This window comes from Urocampus carinirostris, chromosome 15, assembly GCF_059441175.1.
Source record: "Urocampus carinirostris isolate Australia breed hairy pipefish chromosome 15, RoL_Ucar_1.0, whole genome shotgun sequence".
NCBI lineage: Eukaryota > Metazoa > Chordata > Actinopteri > Syngnathiformes > Syngnathidae > Urocampus > Urocampus carinirostris.
Genome location: NC_142363.1, coordinates 23958918 through 23978644, shown reverse-complemented (window position 1 = coordinate 23978644; position 19727 = coordinate 23958918). Strand labels below are relative to the sequence as shown.

Genomic DNA, 19727 nt, shown 5'->3' with positions numbered 1-19727 from the left:
TTATGTCTCTCTTACTTTCTCCCTCTTACTCTGTCTAACTTCTTCTTTTCATCTCTCTCTTTAGTGCTCTCTCTTTATTTCTTCTTTCTTTAAAACCTAAGATTTCGGCCCCCAAGATAATTTTTATTCAATCGTGTGGCCCCCAAGTTAAAATGAGTTTGACACCCCCGTTTTAAAGGAATAGAGGGCTCTAAATCACAATTACCGACACAGTCTTGCTATTATTAAGGTATAAACTGGACTTGGGCGTCTCTTAGTGGTAAAAACTGGTAATACAACCTCATAAGAGCACCTTCAACTATTGACGTTTATGATTTATGACCCCACTTCAGAAAAGGTCCTCCAAAGAAAGAGAGAGATAAAAAGAGAGAGAACAAAGGAGACAGAGTAAGAGAGATCGAGTATGAGAGACAGAGAGAAGGAGGGTTGTGTAGGGTTACTTTAACTGGATTACTTTCGATTACTTTTGGATTACTCCAATACCAAATATGCTAATAAAAGACAAAAGAAACTAAATATGAATACAATGATGACTCACAACACGTGGTAAGCGTTCTCTCCTGGCTTTGATCTCTTTGATCTCCGGCAAAACGAACATAAAATGCGACAGAAACAAAATGAAAATAAATCTAAAGAGCTTGCCAACATCATTTTTGCCGTTCCATGTATTCCGTTACTCCCCAAGCCTGCACAGTTAGTAATTTTACATACATTTTGTGTACCCCTTTTTTGAGCTCTGCCCCGCCCCCCCGAATATAAGTGAGATAGTATGCACCTTTCGTATGTATAGAAATGTTTATTTCAAAACATGGAATGATCCATAGCATAAAATCTCCATGAATGTGGTTACATTTGTCTATAATTTGATGAGTGAAAAGTAGTTTTTGTTCTTTAGCACGGCGCTCGAATGCAAAATGGTCAGTTATGAGCGGCACTGTTTTTGTTGAAAAGCCTTTGAGCAAAAACTTCGGAAAAACCGCAGTCATATTGCACACAATTGACTGGAGATGGGAAAAAAGAGGAATTCACAATGGCCGACAATATCTCAGTCTTGTATCCCGTTTTAAAAATAGATTTCTTGACAATTACTCTCATTCACTCAGAAAGGCGTCCATAGCTGCGGGAAAGGGAGCGATAGCGCTCTCTACTGGATAAGAGCAGAACTGAAATGCAATTCTGTACTTGAGTTAACTGCACTGCTATTCTGTATAGAATCAAATAAAAATACAAAATTCTCTGAAAAAATAAATACTATTCAGATGTATATGGCCAAACTGTAACACATTCCATATTATACTACATATATATTTTCTTAGAAATATGAATACATTAATGATGAATAATACAAATATAATACTTTTTTATCCCATTGATTTGAAAGTGTAATTATGCATTACTCATCCAAATATTTCTATCTTGTTAAAAATTCGTTATACTAAAATAAAATATGTTATTTATTTTTTTTTCCTTTAAGGGCCCACATAAACATATTTACCACGCAAATAAGATGCTTTTTGATAACATTTACAAAATAATACATCGACCTCTTAGAATAAAATAAATACATTCATTTTAAAAATATCTCTTAAAAATGAATAAATAATGATAGGAGAATAAAATATTTAAAAAAACAACCTTAATAATGAGGGAGGAAAATAATATAAATTTTAGTTTTGAATGCGCAATAAGTAAATTTAATCAAAACCAATTGATTGAACACAAACATGAAGCACAAAAGCGTTCCTATAAAAATGTATCTTATTTTAAAAATTAAAAAAAATAATACATTATTCAATTATTCAAATTACGGGAAGAAAAATTGAAATGCAATGCTAAATAAAATTGAAATACTTGAAAATTAAATTTCATAATATCAGATTTTTTTCCACAAAAATGTATAAAGATGGTCCTTTCTGAATCATTCTGAATCAAAATGGCTCTGTAATAAATCACAATACCTATTTTCCCGCAGCTATGAACTCATTCCCCTCAGTAGTGATCCAATCAAGCCCCGCCCCCTGCGTCTGATTGGCTAGCTCTTGTCCTCTCTAAAGTGCTGAGAACACGCGCCAGGTTGGCTTTCTGCCGGTCCAGGCTCAGAGAGTTCCGAGCCGACTGGCCGGGACCGGGCGGGCCGGGCCGACTTCGGTCCAAACTGGCAGAGGAAGATACGCGTGATTGGCTAACGCGGTTATCCATCACTGTGGGAACCGGGCGCGCTTGTAGGGCTCGCCCTCGGTCCAGACTGTTGATGGTGTTCAGTGGACCGGTTCTGCCGAGGTTAGCCAGGACGACCTGCGTAGGTTGGTTGTTGAGGGTCTGGCCCGGTCCTTCAGGCTGAGTGGCACTGGTTTTGTCCGTGCTGATGTTTTGGACCCTCAACCGGTCCCGATCCCGTTCTCGCTCCAAGCTCGTCTGAATCTCCGCCCTCCTCGCCAAAGCCTCCCTCAACTGGTTTCGGAAGATCTCGATCTTCTCCTGGAGCTCCTGAAGTTCCCCTTCCCACAAACTGGTCTGACCGCCCCTCACCGCCAGAGGGGAGAGCACCAAACCCGAAGAGGCCAGCGCAGAAACGGGACCCCCGTTGGCTTGAAGGCTCAAGTTCCCCAGGCCGGGGAGACCCAAACCGCCTAGACCCAACCCGGGTCGGCCCACCATGCCCGGGCGTCCTCGCACAGAGGCGGTGTGGGTGCGCAGACGGTAGCTGTGGAGGGTGTCAAGGTCAAAGTGGACCCGCTTTTCTTTGGGTTCGTGGGATGGAGATGAGGAACTGCCGCTGTCGGCCACCGAGCCGGATGCCGGGAGGGATTTGGGCGGAGACGGCAAGGGAGGCTGCTGGTGCTGTTTCCTGTGCAGGCTGCAGTTCTCTGAGATGCAGGAGGAGGCGCTAGAGGAACACAAAAGGAACCGACATTTTTATGCAGAAAATGTCTAACAAAGGGGTGTCCAACTCATTTTAGCTCAGGGGCAAAATAGTAGAAAAACATTCTCATGGGGGCCGGAATTAATGGCAATAAAGTACGCCTTGACTGGAGGGCTGGGCTCTTTTTGGAGGCTCACAATTAAATTATGATTCAGGGATGTAAGATTTGAGTATAAAATTATATTTGAGTTTTTTTTTTTAACTCATTATTATTTCCCTTAATTTTGATTTGATCTTTTGGCGTGCATTTGTGAAGAAAAAGCAAAACAACAATTGAATTAATTTCCACTACAATATATTTAATAAAGGCGGCACGGCGGCACAGTGGTTAGATAGATAGATAGATAGATAGATAGATAGATAGATGGATAGTATCCTTTTGTTGTTTATCAACAGATTACAGGATGGCCTCAGGGTGCTGTGTTGTAGTTTAGCCACAGTGGAGTGGATGAAGTCACACGCTAGTCCAAAAGTTCGACGTCCCTGCAGCAGATGGAAATCTTTGTGCCCAGGGTTACACTACCTCGTGTTCACGTATATAGCGAGTCCACCTCCTCTCCGCTTCCCGCAGGCTTTTGTGTCTCTGTCTAACAGCTCTGAAGCTGAGTAGCTCAGGATAGCTCCACGTTAGCGTCCGGGATGCTACACGTGAGCCACGTTTCCGTGAAACACAGCAAACTGCACTCCCTGTACGCTTTGATGTTTTTCACCAGCACAGCCAGTTTGTCGGTCTTATTTGGTAGAGAGTTCACATTTACCATGATTATGGACGGTACCGAAGACTTATAACGCCGCTAGCCGCTTAGCCTTAGCTCCGGCTCTGCATCCACAATAGGGCCCCCTCATCACGCCGGCACGAGAATTTCTCAGGGCAAGGAGTTGATTCCTCGAATAAACGCATTTTTGTGCGTTAACACCCATAACGATAGGATAGAAAGTAATCCAAAGTGTAGTTGTCAAATGGGACGAAAAACACCGATTCGAAACACCGGTTAGCCCGTGTGCGGCACAGTTCTGAGGTCATGAGATGGAACCTCTTGTGTGGAGTTTGTATGTTCTCCCCGTGCCTGCGTGGGTTCATTTCGGGTAATCCGGTTTCCTACCACATTCCAGAACATGCATGTGAGGGTAATTGTCCCTAGGTGTGAATGAGCGAGTTGTCTTTGTGTGCCCTGCGACTGGCTGGCAACCAGTTCAGGATGTCCCCTGCCCCCTGTCCGAATGTAGCTGGGATGGGCTCCAGCACCCCCGCGACCCTACTAAGGATAAGCGGTCTAGATGATGGATGGATGGATGGATGGATGGATGTTTCCCTTACTTCTGTTCAAGGCCCGTCAGCTCCTTGCCTTCATCCTCATATGCCGTGTGGAGGGCTCGATGTATTTTCTGGGAAATATAAAAAAAAAAAGACATTTACAGAAAAACAACAACAAACGAAGAGAATATTAAAGCCTGTCTGACCTTGCGAAGCTGACTGATTTATTGATTTATAGCGGCCTGGTGAGCCACGCCCACGAGCAATGACAAAATCTCCAAATCTTTAACGCATCCATTTGTTGAAAATACGTGCTTCCCATTTTGCTCACTGCTGGTCCAAATATTGAGAGCAAGTTTTTTTTTTTGAATGGGCCACTGGAATTCACAATGGCTTCTTCAAAATGGATCCCTGAATAATGCAAGAGTGAGGCTATTGTTCTTTAAATTTGGATTAAATATTTTTAAAGAAGAAAAATTCATTTAGAAATGAAATTATTTGTGAATGAGTTCATATGACAGAGGGTGGCACGGTGGGTGAGCGGCTAGAGCGGGTGTGGCACCGTTCTGAGGTCATGGGATCAAATCCAGCTGCCAGCCTTCCTGTGCGGAGTTTGCATGTTTACCCCGTGCCTGCGTAGGTTTCCTCCAGGCACTCCGGTTTCCTCCCACATTCCAAAAACATGCATTTCAGGTTAATTGGCCGGTTCAAATTGGCGCACTGTTTTAAAGGGCGCACTCTCCTTGGTTCAAATACATTTTTGGCAGCTCATATTTGCGCACTGGCATATTAGATGCAAGTCTCACGCAACTGCCTTTATCACCAAAACAAGTGTGCGTATTAAAAAAACAAAACAAAACAGAAAAACACCGGGAACAAAACTGAGTTTGATTTTGGTTTAATCAAGTCTTTATCACGCGCAAGAATAAAACAAAATTGTAAAAAAAAAAGTAAGAAAAAAAATATAAGACCAGTTTGGTAATGACATTTTTTAAACAAAGTCTTCAAACTCAGATAGTGGATGATAGTGTTGGACAGATAGTGAAAAGTGTCACTTGGAGGCATGCTTTCACAGTCAGTTTCAGACTGTCAGTGAAAGTTTTGGATTGATAATGTCATGATTTGTAAATTTCCCTCACCCGCGCTGACTCTTTCAGCCCCAGCTGCCACTCGTTCCCTATTTAGTCATCCTCCTATCTGTGAACGAGTTCATATGACAGAACATACAGGAGAACGGAGCTTGGATCGGGGATTGATACAGGAAACACAATCAGGTTACAGGTAGCCGGCTTATTCAGTGATGCGGCCAATTTATGTAATTTTTCTAACGCCCGCTAGCGGCGCTCGAATGTTGCTACCATTAACTGCCCTGTCAAAGATATATTATTATTATTAAAGCTTTGAAAACTCTCTCGGTGTACCGTCTTTCTTTGTAAATACGTGTAACCCATGTGTAATATGTATTTGCAACTGTACATTTTTGTAATGTATTTATTTGTATTTATTTTAGACATTTATTCTGATATGATTTGCACGGTTGAACGAAAAATGAGTGGCGGAACAAACGTGGGGTGCCGAGTTTGAGTGGGGACCGCTAAAGGTGAGGGACAGACAAGAAAAGAAGAGGGGGTAAAAAGTTGGTTAAAGAAAAAGGAGTTGCGTGAATAAATGTGTTCATCTGATATGTTTTTCCCACCCTTACCTTTGGAAATATACACTTTTTTCCTTGGATTACTTTCAACTGGACCCGGACTCTGCAGGTCTGCATTAAACCTTAAGTACCGGTATCATTTTCCATTCATTTTGCCGGCTGTGATTTTTGGACTGTGGACTTTAATGAAGGACATTTAGTTTCAATCGCGGGACTTGAAGTCAGATTTGGGTTAATTTTGTGTTACATGTTTGAATGTGGGCGCATGCGGCTTATATACAGGTGCGGCTTGTGTATGTACAAAATCGGTCTTTCCCTTAAAATGTGGTGGGTGCGGCTTATAATCAGGTGCGCTCTATAGTCCCCTTAAAATGTGGTGAGAGCGGCTTATAATCAGGTGCGCTCTATATATATATTTATATTTGTCTTCAAATGTGTGTCTTGGGCACCCATCCTTCTCCAAATTTGAAAATAGGCTCAACAACCTGAGACCGATCGTTTGATCGTCCCCGAGATGAGTGGAGAAACAAAATTATGAATTATGAAGAGCCATTATTCTTGTCACACAGTGACGGCTCATAGAGCCCGCTTTACATTTTAATCAAATTATCCCGACAGTCAATTCAAGCTTAAACGCGAAGCAGCTTAAGACTTTTCCCTCCAACGATGCATACGAGCACAAGAAAACGCAACGGGTGGGTTTGACCTGAGACGTAAGACGTGACGCTTTGGTATAAGAGCAGATTATGGGATGGATGCTGCAGAGCACCTTAAGGGGTTGCCCTTTTTTTTTAAAAACCAAGCCTTGATGTTCTTGCCACTGACACATTTCTAATAATAACTCAAAGCCACTGCCAAGAGCTTCTCATTTAACGGCAGGGCATGCGTGACTTTTACGCCGTCCGTTTTGTTGACTTTTTGTTGATGTCTCAGAGCAAAACTGCGCATCAGTTTTCTCAATAAAACATTGAAAGCTAGGACTTTAGAAAATGAAATAGCACTATGTGAGGTTGCCCGAGACTGTAAATATTTTAGAAACAAGGGCAACAACAGATATAGTATAAATGATGTAAACAAGGGCGACAGGGCGTGTGAGTGGTTAGCACGTCAGAGGCACAGTTCTGAGGTCATGGGATCAAACCTTCCTGTGCGGAGTTAGCATGTTCTCCCCATGCGTGCGTGGGTTTCCTCCGGCCACTCCGGTTTCCTCCCACATTCCAAAAACATGCATGTCAGGTTAACTAGCCAGTCCAAATTGTCCCTAGGTGTGAATGAGCGAGCTAATTGTCTGTCCCTCTGTGCCCTTTGACTGGCTGGCAACCAGTTCAGGGTGTCCCCTGCCCACTGCCCGAAGACAGCTGGAATGGGCTCCAGCACCCCCGTGACCCTACTGAGGATAAGCAGTGCAGATAATGGATGCTGTAAACAAGCTAAGAGCTGAGCTGCCAAATATTGAGAATCATATATCGCAATGGATAAATAACATTTCCAAATTTTTGATATTTTTTTCTATTAAGAGCACCGTTTTAGGTCGAAAGTAGTTCTTAGACTAAAAGAAACTGCACAGCAGACCGTCTGTTACTGCAGGGGTGCAGCAGATGGCGCCGATGGAGCATAAATAAACAAGAAACAATCAGCATTGTCAATACAAATAGGAGATATGTTAGGAGTTTTATTCTAATCATTAGGTGGTATCAATCAATCAATCAATCAATCAAAACAATTTATTTGTCTCCAAGGGGCACATACATACAATAATCTAATGTTCGACCGTAAAGTGCTAAAGTGCTGAAATCCATACAATAAATAAGACTGAATAAAATGTTTAAAAGCAGGTAGGCACCTATATAAATGCAGACCATTTATCATTTACCATTTAAAAGTGAATCAAATGTGTAAAAAGTACCAATATAAATGATTCAGAGCACTGTTGTGAATGATGCAGGGGGCAGAACACTACTGAACACTAGGGGGCGGGGGGCTGCAATTGCTGGTGCCGAACAGCCCTGGGGATGAAGCCAGTCTTCCTCCTTTGAGTCCTGCTGCCGGGGTGGCAAAGTCTGCGTCTTGACGGCAGCCAGACAAGCTCCGGGAACAGGATGTGTGTAGGGTAGGATTTGGTGGTTTGTTGCTCACACAGGGTTGAGAGACCTCTTAGAGGCTGGCATATTATTTTGGAGCAGACTTTTACAGTGTTCAACAAGCGGTTTCTATTCAGTAAACTTAAGGAGTGGAACCAGGAAATGAAGGAGAAGGTGATCACACTCTCAAGGAAGGAGTAGTAGAAGGTGTTGAGGATGTTACTACTGACCCCAAAATATTTGAGTTTCCTGAACAGATACAGTCTTTGTTGGCATTTCTTGAAGATCTCTTCAACATTTGAAGAGAACTTCAGCACGCTGTCAAATGTAGTGCCCAGGTATTTGTACATAAAATAAAGGGAGACCGGTCTGCATGACTCTATGCAAAACTGTGCTCCAGGTGAGGCTTGAACTCACAACCTCGGCATTGCTCAGCTGAATACTGTCATATAAGTACCGCGCGCTAACCGATTGCGCCACTGGAGCTCTGCAATATCATAAATCCAATGTTTAATGAGCATAGATAAAATAGGAACTTCTGAGCAACATACGGGGTCTGTAGTTTGACACCCTGACTGTAAACTGTGGTGGGAAATATTCTCTCTAAATACTGGACCGAACCGTTCTAAATACTGGTGCTACTTCACTACAGATGAGATTTGAGAGTACAATTTTATCTCCTGGTCCTATGAACTCATGGAAAAAGCCATATATGGCTCCGTGAGCCGTAGGTACCCGACCCCTGCTCTAGGGCATAGATGTCAAAATCTGGCCTGCACATAATTATATATGCAATGTATCTATATTTGGCCCCTAAGGCAATTTCAAATTAGTATTAGAGCTGACCAGCTTTCAAAATTTATCTCAGAAGTCTGCAAACCAAAAGAAGGCTTACAATTTTTAGTTATTATGCCATACATGCTTTTTTAATTCTGACTATGACTACTATTGTCATTATTAGACTTATTAGCTACTTGATTCTGCCCACATTGGTAAGGACATTTGCAAGACACAGGACAAATCTCCAATTCGAGACCGGGCGGAAGCACATGTTGGCACATTACCCAGTTTGAATTCAGAAAACACATTTGGTACTCTAATTGTTTTAGAAGATTGTAACGCAATATAATGACAATAAAAGGGAAATGTAAAATAGCTTTTATTGTTTGATAATAAAACCCTCTGGAGCTCATTGTTGATCAATTCATGTTAATCATTTACAGGGTTTGATAAGGTTACTTTAACTTGATTACTTTCAATTACTTTTGGATTACTCCAATACCCAATATGCCAATAAAAGACAAAAGAGACTAAATATAAATAAAATGATGACTCACAACACGTCTTAGATCTCTTTGATCTCCGGCAAAACTAACATAAAATGCGACAGAAACAAAATGAAAATAAATCCAAACAGCTTGCCAACATCATTTTTGCCGTTCCATGTGTTCCGTTACTCCCCAAGCCTGCACAAAATTTAGCCATTTTATTCATATTTGGTTTCTTTTGTCTTTTATTAGCATAATTGGTATTGGAGTAATCCAAAAGTAATTGAAAGTAATCAAGTTAAAGTAACCCTACCCAACCCTGATTCTAACCTAGTTACAAGCCTAGATGCAGATCAAGACAACATTTACACTCCTTAAATGTAATGAATGAAAGAAGAGTGCAACCCTGATCATTTATAAGGACAATTTCCCCTGCACTTGCAGGTTCCTGACAGTAGATGGGGCATGTTCCTTTGAAAAATAACTGCAGAAGCTAAAGTACCTACACTAAAACGTGTGTTTTTGTGTTTGCACTCACCTGGCTAGTGTGAAGCCAATACTGCATGCTGTGTCTGCGGCGGAGTCTGGGGATGACCAAGTGGTAGAAGGTGTGCTCCCCAGCCAAGGTCAGCAAAGCTCCGCCTACTCCCATGCACAGGAGCACAAACAAACCCGAAAAGTGCTGGATGCCCATCTGGAGCGTCTGCAGAGAGCAACGTTGGAATGTGAGAAGGAAACAAATGTGGAAATGAGCAGAAATGTCAGCTGAACAATGGAGGCAGCCAGCAGGGAGTCTTTCAAAAAAGAAAGAATGGAAACGTTTAAATGCAGGGAATAATCCCATCGGAAATGTTGGATTTCTGGAGAAATCCGAATGAACCGTCTACATCCCTAGAGAAAAATTAGTAACCCCATATAGATGGTGTTCCGATTTCAAGGGTGAAGCGGGAGCGACGTCGCTACAGAAATTTTCACATTTTATTTTGACATAATTAATTCATGTTTTTTCCAATGTCAGTCACCGAAAGAACTGTGCTTGTTCTATCCAAAAGTGATCTACATTGCTGTGTATCAAGTATTTTTAAGATGTGTTCTGACGTGGCTAGCCAAAAGTACACTATATACGGATGGATTCAACTGTGACTTCCACTCCTTATAGATAGACACACCTGTGGTATTTTTACCATGCAGGCAGAAGTACGTCCAGAAAAATTAATCAGTATAGATAGATAGATAGAAAGATAGATAGATAGATGGATAGATAGAAAGGTACTTTATTCGTCCCATTCATATAATTGGATAACAGAAGTCAAATTAGAAAATTCAGGGATTTTTTTCTAACATAGGTAAACATACAGCATGGTAAGCGTTAAGTATTACATTTTGTAGCTTAAATTGTTTGGTTGTTGTCTGTTAACTGTGAAAAATAAATAAAATAAAGCTAAATTAAAACATTTGATCCCCAAGTTCCGTGGCGAGCGATGGCGGTGTCGGGAAGGAAAAAAAATGGGTCAGTAGCCGGGATAGAAGAGCAATAACGTGATCGGGATCCGAAACAAGTCGAAAGCCAGGAGAAGAGAGTAGACGTGGTCGAGAACAAAAATGGATCGTTATTTGGGACGGCAGAACAGACGTGGTCGAGATCAAAACAGGTTGGAATTCGGGACGGGAAAGCAGACGTGGTCGCGATCAAAACAGGTTGGAATTCGGGACGGCAGAGCAGACGTGGTCTAGATCAAAACAGATTGGAACGGAAGACAAACAGGAGCAAAAAAACAGGCTAAAAAAAGGCTTGCCATGTAAAAACAAAGACGGACAGGACCGAGTTTAAATACTGACAGGGAGCCAATCTTTCAACAAGCTGCAGCTGGCGCCACACGGGTGGGGCCAATTGGGCGCCATGGCAACCGTGACAGTTTTTGCAATGTGCACAAGCAATTATTCCAATATTCTCCCGAGTATCTTAGTTGATTTCTGTTCTAAAAAAAGATCAGATTTTACCTGTATTTTAAGATAAATTCCCTTCTAAAACAACATTCATTTATTGTACAGTATTTTGATTTCCCTCACATATTGAGATTATATGATAATCACTTTAAAATTATTCTAATATGAATTATTATATTTACATTTGTTTAGAGCCTCAAGTAGTCCCTTGAATGTTCTTAACTGTCCCCAGACGGAAGAGTTTCCCATTTAACACCCACTACCTTGGGAGATCCAATGTAAAACATTCAAAGGTATCATATTCCAAAACCCTGCATCCTTAAGAGTCATATAAAATGTTTACCAGTTAACACAAGACAAAATGCTGCTGAACTCCTTGACCCAGTAGTTGTGTTTGTTGTTCAGGCATTTTTGTGTGTCCTCATGTGCATCTGTGTAATTGTGTGTGACAGTTGGCTCGCAGGCGGCGTCCCACAGGGAGTATTATTTCTAGAAGTGTCGCCTTTAAACGCAATACACGAAGACGGCCGGCTGGAGTCCAGAACCCCACCCGCGGAGCGCCGTCACTCACCTCGGTCACGGCGAAGACGCGTTTCCCGCAGGGCACCACCTTGTACCACTTGTCGTGCAGCATGTCCATGAAGCCGTCCGACTTGTAGCGGCTCACAAACTCGGACACGTTGCGGGTTAGGGGGGAACCTTGGGGTAGGCCGATGCCGTAACCTGGAAGAGACAGACCTTAGATGAGGACTTTGGTGAATGACGTGAAAGTCCTTGTCGTTTTCTTGACGCTTGAGTGATAATCATAGTCTTTATATGTCTTTAATAAATTATTATTATTTATATTTAAATGTTTCAAGATGGCGGTGCGCGTGAGTGCAGCGGCTTCACGGGCTCCAGTTCGTCTTTTGTTTTTCAGTGTTCTTTTATCCCTCATATTTTCCCTTCGACTCCTTTCGCAACTACAATAACATCCACAACATCCCGAGGGATATACAGAGACCACCGGATCTCCCTGGGTGATCTGCCTGCCGACAACGACGGAGCAAAAGAAAAAGGCTGCCAGTCGGGCCTGGGCTAAGAAGGCGACCACACAGACCAGCGCTCCCAAGCATGTTCCTAACCAATGCCAGATCCATCGTCCACAAAATGAGTGAATTTGAGCTGCGGATCGCCACCAACAACTTCGTCTGAAATTGGAGTATTTTTGTCATCACGGGGTCTTGGCTTCCTCGACGCCGCAGTCCAACTAGCAGGACGCACGCTTCACCGGCACGAACGAACCGGAGACTCCGGTAAAAACGGGTGGGGGACTATGCGCTACAATAACAGCCGAATCATCGACACACACTGCTCACTCGATATAGAGTTTCTAGCAGTATCGTGTAGACTCTTCTATCTACCGAGGGAGCAAACTGTGGTCATTGTGCTTGCTGTTTACGTTCCACCGGATGCTAACGTTCCACCGGATACTAACGTTAGAATAGCGCTAAATCTCCTGCCCGCTGCTATCAATAAACAGCAGCTTGCACACCCTGACGGAGCTTTTATCGTCGCCGGCGACTTTATTCGGGCATGTTTAAGGACTGTACTTTGCAAATCCATTCAATACGTGGACTGAGCAATTAGGGAAAAAAACACTCGACCGTGAGTACAGTAAGATCAAACTTCTAGTTGGATCCGCCATCTCTGTCTGTCCCTCACCCCCTCATACACCCCACCTCCAGAGGAAAACAAAGCCTATACAACAAGGACAGTACAAACATCTTCTTTGTTCCTTTATCTCTTTGTCTTCCTTATCCTCACTCTAAAATGTGGACCTGGAGTGCCAAGTCAAATTTCGTTGTCACAATACATCCCATGTTGTAACACACGCGTGGAGTTTTCAGGGTTGTAGTACACGTGGTTCAACATGGCCGATTTACAGATGAAGATTCTCCGAAAGAAAATCCAAAAAAGAAACAAAAAAGACAAAGAACGAAAGCGACTAAAAAGGTATATTCTATTCTATATCGAACTTGGCTGTCTCAAACCTCTTTGCGGTTTCATTCATTTATGGCGCTTTTCCATTACATGGTACCTGCTCAACTCAACTTTTTAGAATTTCGTTTATGACAAAGAACCTGGTTCCTGGTACCAGCTTTTTTGGTATTGCCTCTGTCGAGGTTCTAAAACACAGAGCGGTACTACAACGTGACGACTGTCACTTCTGACATCTAATTGGTCAGAAAGGCTCATCATCACTAGGAACAATAACAAGCTCCTGGCTTCTCGCTTAACAAAATTATAATTTGTATTACCGGAGTTAAAGAAGAGAAACCTCCAAAAACATGCAGGAAATACAGCTATCGAGAACTGTGTTGCCCACCCCTGGTCTAAACCACTCACATTGATGTACACTCAGAGTAATTAATTTAGCACAAACTTGGTCCCAACTGAATTATTCCAGACTATGTTTCGAACCAGGCAGCATGGCGGCGCAGTGGTTAGCGTGTGTGCGGCATAGTTCTAAGGTCTAAGGTCTTGGTCCTGTGCGGAGTTTGTATGTTCTCCCCGTGCTTGCGTGGGTTTCCTCCGGGCACTCCGGTTTCCTCCCACATTCCAAAGACATGCATTTCAGGTGGTCCAAATTGTCCCTAGGTGTGAATGAGCGAGCGAGTTGTCTGTCCCTGGGTGTCCTGCGATTGGCTGGCAACCAGTTCAGGATGTCCCCTGCCCACTGCCCGATGATTGCTGGGATGGGCTCCAGCACCCCGGCGACCCTACTGAGGATAAGCGGTGCAGCTAATGAGATGAGATGAGATGTTTCAAACCTTCAAATCTTTCGTTAGACTTTTCAAAATCTTGGATTAGATTTCATTCAGCAAAACTAGTTATCATTATTAACTCAGCCCAACTTGATTCCAGTTTTCTATCGTATTTGTCCGGGACAGTTTCAGTTGTATGGTGCTGTGGAATGCTCTTCCCCTGAGATCCGATCTGCAACCTCAGTGGAAATGTTTAAATCTAAGCTTAAAACTCACTTCTACTCTATAGCATATAAATAACCTACTCTTTTCGTGGGCTCCAGAGCAGGGGAATGTATGATAATATTCTGAAAAATAGTCTGTGTAATATAGTGTAATGATCTGTGAAGCCCTTTGAGACTCTTCGTGATTTAGGGCTATACAAATAAAAATGACTTGACTTGACTAATATTGACAGACATTGTTCATATCTTAAGTCTTGGTGTTGTCTTTGTCTCTTTTAAATACTCAAAGTTTTAGGCCAAAACATTTCCAAGTTTTGGACTGGACTTGGTCCTGCCATGTCAGGGTCTTTAGTCTGTTTCAAACACTCATATTCTTTGACCAGAAGTCCTTTAAGTCCTTTACTGGACAGGCCCTTGCCATGATATATTCATCAGTCTGTTTCACTCAACACTCAAAGTCTTTGACCAGAACACATAACTGGACTTGGGCCTGCTATGTCACAATTTTCAAACACTAAGTCATTCACAGGACTTGGTACTGGCATCTCCAAGTCTTGAGTCTGTTTTAAACACTCCAGGTCTTGGATCTTGACACCTTTGGGTATTTTACTGGATTTGGTCCTGCCATGCCACGATCTTTAGTTGGTTTTAAACAGTCAAATATTTTCCTTCAAGTTCTTCAATGGACTTATTCTTGTTCTTGACAGTCTTTAGTCCATTTGAAGCATCCGAAGTCTGGACTTGATCTTGCCATATCAGTATTTAGTCAGTATTAAACATGAAAACTTTTAGACAAGTCCCTTACGTTCTTGACTTGAATTGTTCTTGCCATGTCACAATATTTGATCGGTTTCAAAGACTCAATTTTTCAGACCAGAGCACATTTACTCTAAGTCTTTGACTGGACATGATCCTGTCATGTCACAGTTATTACTCTGTTTCAAACACTAAAAGTCTTGGATCAGGAATCATAGAAGGCTGAACTCGGTCCTGCTTTTATATTGACCTTGGAGAACATTACTATATTGAATTGTAGTTATGCATACTGATCACCGCTTTGCTAAAGGCAAATCATATAAGACCCAAGACTTTTGCATTATACAGTAAGGAAGAATTATTCAGCCTTGGTAGAGGTCAATTGTGCATGCATGGCTAGAGAGGCACATTGGTCCTCTCCTCACTGTGTGTGACAGCGAGGTAGTCATGTCGAAAGCAGCCGAGGCCTGCTGTGTTCGTTCCTGAGGAACAAAACCAGTCAGTGGGTCGGCCTCAATTAGCTAAAGGGCAGATGCTCTCTGAAATAAGATTTATTGGCTCACAAAGCTTCAGCTAGAATCCAAATCAAGCACTTTGCAGCCAAGTGCATTGTGCACGGGCGTGTGCACGCACACACACAAACACGGTAGGTTAGTGAAACATGGTGGCCTTTTCACAAGACATGATGGGCGAATACGAGACGCTTCAAGTGCAGAGCACGGTCACCGGTTTCTTCTTTTTCACTTATCAGTGTTGTTTTCTGATAACATTCTATTCCTTTAAAATACTTCAAATTTTAATTGGGTTTTGATCCAAATCTGTTTGGTTATAGTCTAGGCTCTTTCTACAAAGTTATTTTCAATGGGTATGAACTTGTCACTTCTGTAATAGCAAATTGTTCTAAACCATGACCCCTCAGAGTTTTGGTTCTGTAAAGTTTTCTCATCAACTCAAAGTAGAAACTGTTGTGGTTTTGGACTATCATTCTTTTGACTCCCTCAAAGTCTGTTGTGCCCTTGTCCCAAATATGTCCCATTACTTACTAAATATAGTCGGATATAAATCCTGACTTGGGCTTAAAACAATCAAAGTCTTGGTTCCATTACGTAATTGTCTCATCACGTCAAAGTAGACGCTCTTTTAGTTTTGGCCTATCATTCTCTAAACCTTGACCTGATCTTAACCCCACAAAACTCTAGGTTTTGATATAACTTTAACCTGAATAGGACTGATCCACTCAATGTAGTAGACTCCAAACCCTGAGTTGGGCTTAACCCCTTCTGGGTTAGGGTTTCATAAAGTCAAAGCTGTTGTACTTTTGGTCTATTATTCTTTAAACCCTGATTTTGTTTTCACCCCTGAAATGCTATGGTTTCATAATGTCCTTGAGCTGAATATCTCCCATTAACTCAATATAGTACGCTGTAATCCACGACTTGGTCTTAAACCCTCAAGGTCTCAGTTTTGTTAAGTCCTTGCCAAGACTGACTCATCATCTCTTAGTAACAGCTGTTGTAATATGCCCTATGGAGTACAATGCTCTGACTTGCTTTTAACCCCTGAAATCATCAAGGATTTTTTTTGTCAGGTACATGTCCTGACAATGTCTTATCACTTCACATTAGATAAGCTCTAAACCGTGACTTTGTCCAAATCAGTCAAAGTCTCAGTTTCGTAAAGTCTGTCATAACAATCTCACCTCTCCAAGTAGAAGCCGATGTAGTTTTGGTCCACTGAGTTCCAAGCCCCAATTTTCTCCTTATCCTACAAAGTCTTGGTTCCCTTAAAGTTTTTGACTCCTGACCGCATTGCAACCCCTTCAAGTGTTGGTTTTGGCTTTAGTCTTACTCATAGACAGTGTTTTCAGTTCATAAGAGAACATGTCTTATCCCACCATAGTCTTCGTCTTTAGATAGATAGATAGATAGATAGATACTTTATTCATCCCCGTAGGGAAATTCACACTTCCAGCAGTCTACCCCGTTGTTTATTAACAGATTAACATGATGCCCTAGGGGTGCTTGTAGCGGAGTGGATGACGTCACGCTAGTCCAAAAGTTCGACATCCCTGCGGCTGATGGAAATCTTTTCTTTGTGAAAATCCAGGGATACACCACCTCGTGTTAGCAAGTCCGCCTCCTCTCCGATTCCCCCCGGCTTTCGTGTCTCTGTATAGCGGCGTTGAAGCCGGATATCTCCGGGTAGCCCCGTGTGGCTACACGTTAGCGTCCGGAATGCTAAACGTGAGGCACGTTTCCGCAAAACACAGCAACTACGCTCCCTGTGCGCTTCGATGTTTTCCACCAGCACTCGATGATCTTATTTGGTCGTGAGTTCGCATTTACCATGATTACGGATAGTACCGAAGACTTATAACGCCGCTAGCCACTTAGCTAGCTCCGGCTCTTCTTCCATGATAGGCCCCTTCATCATGCCGGCACGAGAATTCTTCAGGGCAAGGAGTTGATTCGTTAAATAAACGCATTTTTGTGCGCTAAAACCCATGTCCATAGGATAGAAGTAATCCATAGTGTAGTTGTCAAAACGGGAAGAAAAACACCGAAGATAGGAGCAGACAATAAAACAATAGGGCAGCTGCTGGAAAAGGCAGCCGCTCGTGGCAGCGCCGCTTTGATCTTAATATTCATTTACTTGCTCCACTTGGAGAGTAAATTAAGTTAAACTTGCCTAAATTAAACCTATGGTTTGACTTCATATTGATTCAAACTCCTTGATCTTGACTTTGTATTGGTTTTGCCTTCTTGAAGTCCTGGTATCTACTTGCTGCCAATTCCTTAAACTCTTGGTAACCTCGTGGTTTAAATTGATTTGAACTCTTGGTTTGGACTGAGTACCAACCTTTCAAAACTCAGACTTAATTTGGTTCTGTACTAGGTGCACTCTCAGAGTGCCACAACACTAGTTCATTTTTCCAAGATGAAGATGCTACAACAGAAGACTGACATTTTTTCAGGTTCAGGATGACCTTTCAGTGATGTCAGAGTGATGAAGGGTAATACAAAAAAAACATCTGGTAAGGATGTCAACATGTGTGGGCCACAAGAGATAACATTTAAAACAATTAGCAGATTTTGAGTTTCTCTAGTCTGCTAGATAAGAACCCTTGCTGTAATACTGTCTTGAAACAAAAGCATGCAATGTCCTTTTCTGCAAATACCGCTTGTTCCGTTCTCATTTCAGTCTTCTGTTTATCTTCATCATTCCGTCGCTCTTTTCTCCTCGCTCGCTTATCGCTGCTCACTTTGTCTCGCCTCGTCCCCTCCTCCTCTCTCAAAAATACGTCACCATTGCTATTGCAAGCCTCAGTTTGCCCATTTAATGGAGAAATGATGGAATGCTAACAGGCCGACACTTATCATTCCTTATGGACTTAAATGCTGCACAAATCTCCGCCGCCGCTACGCACGCACGCACTTTAAGTTTCAATCTATAAGACTTCTGCGTGGGCTTGCTGACAGGAACGAAAATCAGGGACACTTGTATGGTCAAATGATAGTTTTCTGGTTTGATTGCTATCCCTAATGACATCTTTACTGTTTGAAGCTCCTGTCTTGGATTAGCAGCTTTGAACAAGTCCTGCAGAAGCTAGTTGAAGTCTGAGAGGCTTGCAGCCTTGAGGCAGTCAAAGACCATATTTCTGCTAGAAGCGGACCTACTTTATTGGACATGAGACAGGAGCTTAGCACATTGCCCTAAGGGAAAGAGAAGATCTTGACTTGGATCGAGGAGACAGTCCTGATTGAACACACAGGTTCTTGCCTTTACAGTATACTCCCGGGATTCAGCGTCCCTGCCTTACAACATTTTTAGTTAACGGTGTCGAATAGGATGTTTAGTTTCCCCCTCTTAATGGCAATTTCCCCACTATAAAACATCGACAACAAATAATTTCGAATGGCCTAAGAAAAATCAAACGAGATCGTGCGCATGGCACTCTAAGATACTTGTCTGCTATTGCAGAGCTATCTTCCACAATTTTTTCCTCTGTCCTCTCTCATTTTAGAATCTCCTGTGCTCTTAAAAGTCTTTGTGAGTCGGTAATATAGACGCTCCCACACTGACGGCCATTCGACTTACGTAAAACGGTAGATACAAACATATTTTTCGGGATGTCGAAAAATACCCGGACATTGCTGTCATGTAGATATGTGCACCTTTTTCCGAGTACAGGACGTTACTGTAGTGCTTCTTTCCACTGCTACCGGTGTGTGGCGCTGTGAGACGTCACACACCATCCACCTGGAAGAAAAAATCTGCTTCCTCTTCCTAGTTCTCTTGAAATGAAATGATCTGAAATGATCTGCATTTATATAGCGCTTTTCAAGTCAATGACTTCCCAAAGCGCTTTACATTGTGCTTCACATTTCCCAATAGCGGCCGTGATCTGTGCAGCCTTGTAAGGCGCTAACCTGCTTATTGGGGGTAATTGGGGGTTCAATGTCTTACCCAAGGACACTTCAACATGTAACACGGACAAGCCGGGATTCGAACTGGGATCCCTTAATCCTAAAATGATCGCTCTACCTCCTGAGCTACTGCCGAACCTCTTCTATACTGTCTATGTTTACAGGTATACTATCTCCAGCGCGCTAAGAACTTTGACATTTGTATTGTTTAATATCTCATGTATCCGCCCAATATGGTTGGTGTAAAGTGTAAAGAAGAGGCGAGCCGTTTCTTTTGAAATGAAAGTGGAATGAGAAAGCTTTTTACCATAGGGGGAACTCTTGAAGCGCATCTTCCAAAAGTAAGTTAAACTCAAATTTATTTATCTTTATAGAGCATATTATTTTATGAAATGTTTATTTTTTAGTACAAAACAATCCAGGTTACTTATACAAGCCTTTAACATAC

The 19727-nt window shown here is 42.3% G+C and overlaps 1 protein-coding gene and 1 non-coding gene across 2 annotated transcripts in view; both read right to left on the bottom strand.

Moving 5' to 3' along the window:
- Positions 1-852: 852 nt before the first annotated feature.
- grin3ba (glutamate receptor, ionotropic, N-methyl-D-aspartate 3Ba) overlaps positions 853-19727 on the bottom strand; it is a 258657-nt gene continuing 239782 nt past the window's right edge. The window contains exons 9-12 of the mRNA XM_088354891.1: positions 11697-11848; positions 9717-9881; positions 4242-4309; positions 853-2887 (exon numbers count right to left, since the gene is read on the bottom strand). Of these exons, the coding sequence (XP_088211017.1) occupies positions 2005-2887; positions 4242-4309; positions 9717-9881; positions 11697-11848 (1268 nt within the window). The 3' untranslated portion in view covers positions 853-2004. The remainder of the gene's footprint in view (positions 2888-4241; positions 4310-9716; positions 9882-11696; positions 11849-19727) is intronic.
- On the bottom strand, positions 8303-8396 carry trnai-uau (transfer RNA isoleucine (anticodon UAU)). The gene is made up of 2 exons: positions 8359-8396; positions 8303-8338 (listed from the first exon to the last, which is right to left on the bottom strand). It is a non-coding gene; the product is annotated as a tRNA-Ile (tRNA).